Source organism: Glycine soja, unplaced genomic scaffold (assembly GCF_004193775.1).
Source record: "Glycine soja cultivar W05 unplaced genomic scaffold, ASM419377v2 tig00011822_1_pilon, whole genome shotgun sequence".
Taxonomy (NCBI): domain Eukaryota; kingdom Viridiplantae; phylum Streptophyta; class Magnoliopsida; order Fabales; family Fabaceae; genus Glycine; species Glycine soja.
In genome coordinates this window covers 22,954-31,233 of record NW_021143682.1, presented here as the reverse complement: position 1 = coordinate 31,233, position 8,280 = coordinate 22,954, and the positions used below count along the sequence as shown (strand labels likewise).

Sequence of the window (8,280 nt, the reverse complement as noted above, 5' to 3'; positions counted from 1 at the left end):
ATTTTAAAGCTTGTAATCGATTACACACATACTGTAATCAATTACCAGAGGAGATTTTCAGAAAATATTCTCAACAGTCACATCTTTTTATTTGATTCTTAAATGGCCATCAAAGGCTTATATATATGTGACTTGAGACACGAATTTAAGAAGAGTTTTTCAGAACAAAAAGGTCTTATCCTCTTAAAAAGAAAAATTGTTTTATCCTCTTACAAATTCCTTGGCCAAAACACTTGTGATTCAACAAGGAATTATTTGAGTGCTTAAATTGTTCAATCTATCTCTTTCAAGAGAGATTACTTCTTCTCTTCTTCTTTATTCTGAAAAAGGATTAAGAGACCGAGGGTCTCTTGTTGTAAAGAAATCTGAACACAAAGGAAGGGTTGTCCTTGTGTGGTTCAGATCTTGTAATAGGCTTTTACAAGATAGTGGAACTCTCAAGCAGGTTGCTTGGGGACTGGACGTAGGCACAAGGGTGTGACCGAACCAGTATAAATCTGAGTTTGCAATCTCTCTTCCCTTAAACTCCTTTATTTATTATTGTTTTATATTCATATTAAAATTGCTCTATTTGAATCAATATTTAAAGTTCGTTTTTAAGGGAATTTATAACTTGAATAGAAAGTGAAATAAAATTTTAATTGGGGAAATAGTTTGTGATATCTTAATTCAACCCCCCCCCCTTCTTAAGATATCTGAGGCCACTTGTCCAACATTGGCCACCTGTGAAGGTGTTTGAGGATGCAACACAAATTTAGTGCCAAGATGGGTGAGGGTAATCTCATTAGTTAGGCCATTGTAAATGATCTTCCTATCAAATTGCCACGGCCTTCCTAAAAGAATATGTCCCCATGGGAACTATATCACAATTAACTTCATCCTTATATGTCCCAATGGAGAAAGGTACCTTCACTTGTTGGTTAACTATCATTTCCCCTTGCTCATTGAGCCATTGAAGTTTATAAGGTTTTGGGTGGGGAATGATAGTGAGGTACAACAATTGCGACAAGATCCACTATCCACAATGAGAGAACAAGTTTTATCTAAAATTTTGCATCTTGTATGAAAGATGTTCTCTCTTTGGAATTGAGATAGATCACAAGATTGACCTCCAAGGAGCCTTCTAACCATTAAGAGATCACCTTCTTCATGGGGGTAGACTTCCTCACTAGACTATTCACCCCTTACTTCATCTTCACTTCCACTAGAGGAAGGGCAAGAAGTAGTCTCCTATTGACTACTATAAATGTCTTGACCCCTCATGATCATGGTTTTCTTTGTGGGGCATTGAGAGGCAATGTGACCTCTCCCAAGACATTTGAAGCATTTAATATTGCTAGTCCTTTCTTGGGAACTAGTCTTATGGGTGTATTTTTCTATGGTCTTACCCTTATCTTCCTTAGGTTTTGAAGGTACAGCCCCCAAAATTCCATGGGCTTGGTCCTTCCTTGGATAAGAGTGAGAGCCATAAGATTTTGAATAAGGCTTTCTTTTAAGTTGTTGCTCCACTCTTATACAAAGTTGGACTAGCTCATCTAGGTCCCTATATGGAAGGAGTTCAACCTTGTCCCTCACTTCCATATTAAGTCCACTAAGGAATCGAGCTATGCTTGTTCTTTCCTCTTCCCTAAGTCCAACTCTTAAAAGGAGTAGTTCCATTTGTTGTCTATATTCTTCAACACTCATACTCCCTTGTCTAAGCCTTTGGAGCTTGTCCATAAGCTCCCTTTCATAGTAGGAGGGAATGTGCCTCTTCCTAAGGGCACTCTTAAGATCATTCCAATACTCTACTGGAGGATCCCCATGAATCCTTTGTTCCCTAACAAGGGAAGTCCACCAATAGAGGGCATACCCTTGAAAGCTAAGGGTAGCTAATGGAACTTTTCTCTTTTCGCTAATATGATGGCAAACAAAGAGTTGTTCAACCTTCATTTCCCAATCTAAGTAAGCCTCAACATTATCTTTTCCATGCAAATATGGGAGGCTAATGTTAACCTCTTGAGGCCTTCTATCCTTTTCTCTTCTTTTGGAGTGATGTTTAGTATGTGAACTATGACACCTTCTATAATAGTCTCTAAGTTCTTCACTTAAACTCTTGCAAGAGTCATGACTACTATAGGACGCATGTTTTTCTCTTTTCATTTCTTTCATTATTTTTCTTCTTTCTTCCTCTCTTATTTTCTCTCTTTCATCTTGACTTATTTCTTCCACTCTTTTTTTTACCTTTTTCTTTTCTCTCTTGTTTTTCTTTCCACAACTTAAGGGATCTCAACTCATCTAATATCTTATACAAGCGGTCCTTAGGAATAGAACCCTCACCATTAACACTAGATGAAGAATGAAGACTCATGTTGGTTCCTAAGTTATGGTTCTTTCTTGTTGGGGGTTTGAAAAAAAGGTAAAAGAAACTATGGTTGAAACTAGCCAAAATAAACACTAAAAGAGGTGTGAAAGATAAGGTAAAAACTAATTGGTAAAAGGCAAGCTATCTAGGCGGTTTGACAATGGAGGGTAAAGGAAATAAGTTATGAAAGTAAGCAAGAAATTAAAGTGCAAGAAATGCAAACTAGGCGGATCCTAAGAGTGTTTGGATGACCTCATTTAAGGTTCCCAACAAAACACTCACTATCCTAAGGGAAAATTGCCTAAAATTATTACACACAAATGGAAGTAGGGTGATCTATTGGAGGCTCCCAACTTACTTCCAATGAAAGGCCTTTTTGTTACAAAATTTGAAAGCAAAGCAAATTGCCAATTACAAAATTACAAAGAAAAAAAAAGTCCTCAATTGTGGTGGCTATTCTCTCTTTAGTGTTTCACTCAATTTGGAGTGTTTCTTATTCCAATAGCTCTTAAGGTGGTTGGCCCCTTGCTTCTTTACTCAAATTCTTCAAGATATGGCACCAATACTCCTTTCCAATTCCCTATATGGCAACTCACAAGCAAGGAAACAAAGAGACAAGCAATAACCAAAGAAAAAAAAAATGAAATGAAAGCTAAACCAATAAAGTTTTAACAAGACAAATTTCCAAAGATTATTCAACATTTAAAGCAATGAAAAGCACAAAAAAGCAAGCTAGGACTCAAAGAGAAACCTAGAATGGCTCTAGAGTAGAGTATAAAAACTATAAAAAAAAGACTCAAGAAACCTCTAGTTTTGGCACTTGTTTTCACAATAATTTTCAATTGAAATTTCATAACTAGGATTGGTATAAAATAGGCACCAATTATAAAACAAATTTTGAGCCAAAACAACAAGCACACTTTCCTTTCACTTTTTTTTCCTGGACACTGATTTTTCTGCCAACTTGTGCGATTTTTCTTATTTTTTCCTTTAATCCAAATTGCTTGGTTCTTTTTTTATAATTTTGGTCTAGATGTCTAAGAAATTCAGTAAAACTTTTAGCTTGAAAAACGTAGTTACCAATTCCCAGTAATTTATACAAGTTCGTATGTTCAAGCTGCCAACACCAGCGATTTCAACCTAGAAATCAAGAGTAGTGTTTATGTTGCTTAAGGCTTGGATAGTTACAATTTGTGTTTGCTTATGATCAATTATCTTGAATAAAACAATTCAAGAGAGCTTAAGACTTATTTTCAAGGGGGAGGGAATGATGGAATCCTACCCCCCAAGGGCATTGGATAGAAGACTCCAAGAAGATTGGGTCAAAGATGCAAGAGAAGGCCCTAGGATTCTCATGAGCCTTAGGGTAGATTTCGGGCCCATGGGCTAAGTACGAGCCCACTTATCTTTGTAAATATTAGATTAAGGTTTCATTATTTTTGGGCCTTGTATTTAGGGCTCCATAATGTAGGTAGGGTACCCTAGAAATATAGGATTTTTCAGCCCTTGTATTTTAGGGCACCTAGACTAGTTTTTGTATTAGGGGTAGTTTTGTAATTTCACATGCACTAAGTGAATATTTGATGTGTGTTGGGAAATAAATTTAATTGAATTGGTAGAAGCCCAATCAAATTAAATTTTAGAGGGGGAGGTGAGCATTTGCTTACTACACCCCATTGCCACATCATATAGTCACACTTTGTGCATGTCCTTCATGCTTTACATGCCTCATGACACCTAAGCACACTTAGTGGAGAATCTTGGAATTGATCTTGGATTAGTGGGCTGAGCCATAACTAAAATTCACTAATCATAATTAGTGAAATTTTGGCTCCAAAGTTTGGCTCCACAAATTCAATTTCAAATTCAAGTGAAATTTGAATTGAAATTCAAATTTCCCTCCAATTTTGTGTGACACTTAGGCTATAAATAGAGGTCATATGTGTGCATTTTTTTTAACTTTGATCATTTGAATATTAAACTTCAAATTTCAAAGCTCATTTGGAGCACAAAATTTCGTGCTCTTCTCTCCCTCTCCCTTCATTCATCTCCTTCTTCCTCCAAGCTCTTATCCATGGCCTCCTATGGTGGTGAGCTTCTTCTAGACTCATCTTCTCCTTGAAGTGGCGTCTCCTCTATCTCTTCCTTCTCCATTATGCTGCCATTTATCTTCCAAGAAGCAAAGGAATCCATTGATGAAGAAGATCCTAGGCCTACAAGCTCCAATGGAGCTTACATTACAAAGTCAGGGATTAAATTGCCTATTTACTCGTTTTGTTATCATCAAATGACGTGACATCTTTTCTTCATGGATCAAATGCTTGAGAGACTTTCAAGGCAATCCTTCTACTGTTTCTTGGATGGATACTCGGGTTACAATCAGATTGCAGTAGATCCTCAGGATTAAGAAAAAATAGCTTTTACATGTCCTTTCGGTGTTTTTGCTTATCGCCACATGCCGTTCGGTTTATGTAATGCCCCTGCTACTTTCCAGAGATGTATGATGGCAATTTTTTATGACATGGTAGAGAAATGTATCGAAGTCTTTATGGATGAATTTTCGGTCTTTGGTGCATGTTTTGGAAATTGCTTAGCAAATTTAGAGAAAGTGTTACAGTGCTGTGAAGAATCTAATTTGGTGCTTAATTGGAAAAAATGTCACTTTATGGTTCAAGAAGGTATTGTGCTGGGACACAAGATCTCTAAAAGAGGAATTGAGGTGGATAAAGAAAAATTAGATGTTATTGATAAACTTCCACCCCCAACTAATGTAAAAGGCATACGTAGTTTTTTGGGTCATGCTGGATTTTATCGGTGATACATTAAAGACTTCTCCAAAATTGCTAAACCCCTAAGCAATCTGTTGAACAAGGAGGTTGTGTTTGTATTCAAAGAAGAATGTTTAGAAGCCTTTAACACTCTCAAAGCCAAACTGGTTTCTGCTCTTGTGATTACAGCACCAGACTAGGGACAAGAGTTTGAATTGATGTGTGATGCAACTGATTATGCAGTAGGTGCTGTGCTGGGGCAGCAGAAGAGCAGAATGTTTCATACCATCTATTACGCTAGCAGAGTTTTGAATGATGCTCAGATTAACTATGCCACCATTGAGAAAGAATTACTGACAATTGTGTTTGCACTTGAGAAATTTTGATCTTATCTGGTGGGATCAAAGATAGTGATTTACACTGATCACGCAGCAATAAAATATTTGTTATGCAAAGTTGATTCCAAGCCACGATTGATCAGATGGATACTGCTGCTTCAAGAATTTGATTTAGTCATCAAGGACAAGAAAGGTTCTGAAATTGTGGTAGCGGACCACCTATCCAGATTGGTGAATGAAGATGTCACTTCAAAAGAGGCTGAAATAAGAGATAAATTGATGGAAGCTTGCTTGTGGGGCTTCTATGGAGGCTGGATCTTTGAGCTTCAATGAGGTCCTTTAATGGTGATTTTCCACCATGGAGATGCAGCGGAAGACAAAGGAGAAGAGGTGAGAGGAGGTGCCATCCACTAGGGAATAAGCCATGGAAGAAGGAGCTTCACCACCAAGATGAGCCTTGGATAAGAAGCTTGGAGAGGATGCTTCAATGGAGGAAAAGAAAGAGGGAGAGAAAGAGAGAGGGGGGAGCATGAAATTGAAGGAATAAAAGAGGTAGAGAAGTGGAACTTTGAAGTATGTCTCACAAGACTCTCATTCATCAAAGTTACAACAAGTGTTACACATGCTTCTATTTATAGACTAGGTAGCTTCCTTGAGAAGCTTTCTTGAGAAAACTTCCTTGAGAAGCTTCTTTGAGAAAACTTCCTTGAGAAGCTAGAGCTTAGCTACACACACCCCTCTCATAACTAAGCTCACCTCCTTGAGAAACTTCCTTAAGAAAATTCCTAGAGAAGCTAGAGCTTAGCTACACATACCTCTCTAATAGCTAAGCTCACCTCCTTGAGATGAGAAGCTAGAGTTTAGCTATACACACCCTATAATAGCTAAGCTCACCCCCATGACAAAAAACATGAAAATACAAAAAAAAAAAGTCCTTACTACAAAGACTACTCAAAATGCCCCGAAATACAAGGCTAAAACCCTATACTACTAGAATGGCCATAATACAAGGCCCAGACGAAGGAAAAACCTATTATAATATTTACAAAGATAAGCGGGCTCATACTTAGCCCATGGGCTCGAAATCTACCCTAAGGCTCATGAGAACCCTAGGGTCTTCCCTTGGATCTCTAGCCCAATCTACTTGGAGTCTTCTACCCAATGCCCTTACGGAGAAGGATTGCATCATAAATTTCCTGATGAATCTTTGTTTTTGATTGTAGGGAGACCCTGGTTCACTGATATAGATAATTTCAAGGCAGCAGGTGTCATACCGAAAGATCTCAATTGGCAGCAGAGAAAGAGATTCTTCTATGATGCCCGGCATTACGTTTGGGATGATCCACACTTGTTCAAAGTAGGTGCGGATAATCTCCTTCGAAGATGTGTGGGAAGTGAGGAGGCCAAAGGCATATTGTGGCATTGTCATAATTCACCATATGGCGGAGACAAAACAACAACTAAGGTTTTTTAGTCAGGATTTTTCTGGCCAACACTTTTTAAAGACGCACATCACCATGTCTTAAAGTGTGACCAATGTCAGAGAATGGGGGGGATTTCCCGAAGGAATGAGATGCCTCTGCAAAACATTATGGAAGTTGAAGTTTTTGATTGTAGGGGTATTGACTTCATGGGTCCATTTCCTTCATCTGTAGGAAATGAATATATTTTGGTAGCTGTTGATTATGTGTCTAAATGGGTGGAAGCTATGGCCACTTCAAGGAATGATGCGAAGACTGTGGTGAAATTTATCAAGAAGAATATTTTTGCTCGATTTGGGGTACCTCGAATCTTGATCAGTGATGGTGGTTCGCATTTCTGTAATACTCAACTTCAAAAGGTGTTGAGTCAATACCATGTGAATCATAAAGTGGCGTCTCCCTACCATCCTCAAACTAATGGGTAAGTCGAAGTATCCAACAAAGAATTAAAAAAATACTAGAAAAAATAGTGGCGTCAACCAGAAAAGATTAGTCAACCAAATTAGAAGATGCACTGTGGGCTTACAGAACTGCATACAAAACTCCAATTGGTCTGTCTCCTTTTCAACTGGTGTATGAAAAATCATGTCATTTACCAGTCGAAATGGAACACAACGCATATTGGGCTCTGAAATTTCTGAACTTTGATGAGAAGGCATCCAGGGAGCACAGAAAGATCCAATTGTTGAAGCTAGAAGAAATGCGATTAACAACTTATGAATCTTCAAGACTTTACAAAGAAAACGTTAAGACTTACCATGACAAAAAACAGTTGAAGAAAGATTTCAAACCGGGACAACATGTACTACTTTTTAAACTAGAGTCAGAGGCCATTTAGTGAAGATTGATGCTGACAGTCTCAACACATTCCCAGAGACACATGTGGTATTGGTAGAGGGTGAGACTTTACCCACATATTCCAGATAGTCAAGACTTACCATGACAAAAAACTGTTGAAGAAAGACTTCAAACCGGGAGAACAGGTACTACTTTTTAATTCAAGATTGAAATTATTTCCTAGTAAGCTAAAGTCCAAATTGTTTGGATCCTTTCTTATCAAGAAAGTTCGATCTTATGGTGCAATAGAGCTATATGACCCACAATCTCATAATCCTGACAGAACATGGGTAGTAAATGGCCAGAGGTTAAAACTGTACCATGGTGAAGAATTTACAAGGGCACATAACACTGTTTATTTGATCACCCATTGAGGTAAATGCGTCAAGCTAATGACGTTAAAGAAGCGCTTCCTGGGAGGCAACCCAGTTTTAATTTCTGTTATCTTTGTTTTTCATGCATATATCATGTGGAACTTGCTTTATAATCTGTATATTGGAGTATATCAACTT

At 37.8% G+C, this 8,280-nt stretch overlaps 1 protein-coding gene across 1 annotated transcript; it reads left to right on the top strand.

Annotated features, from left to right (window-relative positions):
• Window positions 1-5,330: 5,330 nt before the first annotated feature.
• On the top strand, window positions 5,331-7,356 carry LOC114404249. Its single transcript, XM_028367307.1, has 4 exons — window positions 5,331-5,476; window positions 5,594-5,643; window positions 6,674-6,859; window positions 7,157-7,356. The coding sequence occupies exons 1-4, from the start codon at window positions 5,331-5,333 to the stop codon at window positions 7,354-7,356; spliced, it is 582 nt and encodes a 193-aa protein (XP_028223108.1).
• The last annotated feature ends 924 nt before the right edge of the window (window positions 7,357-8,280 follow it).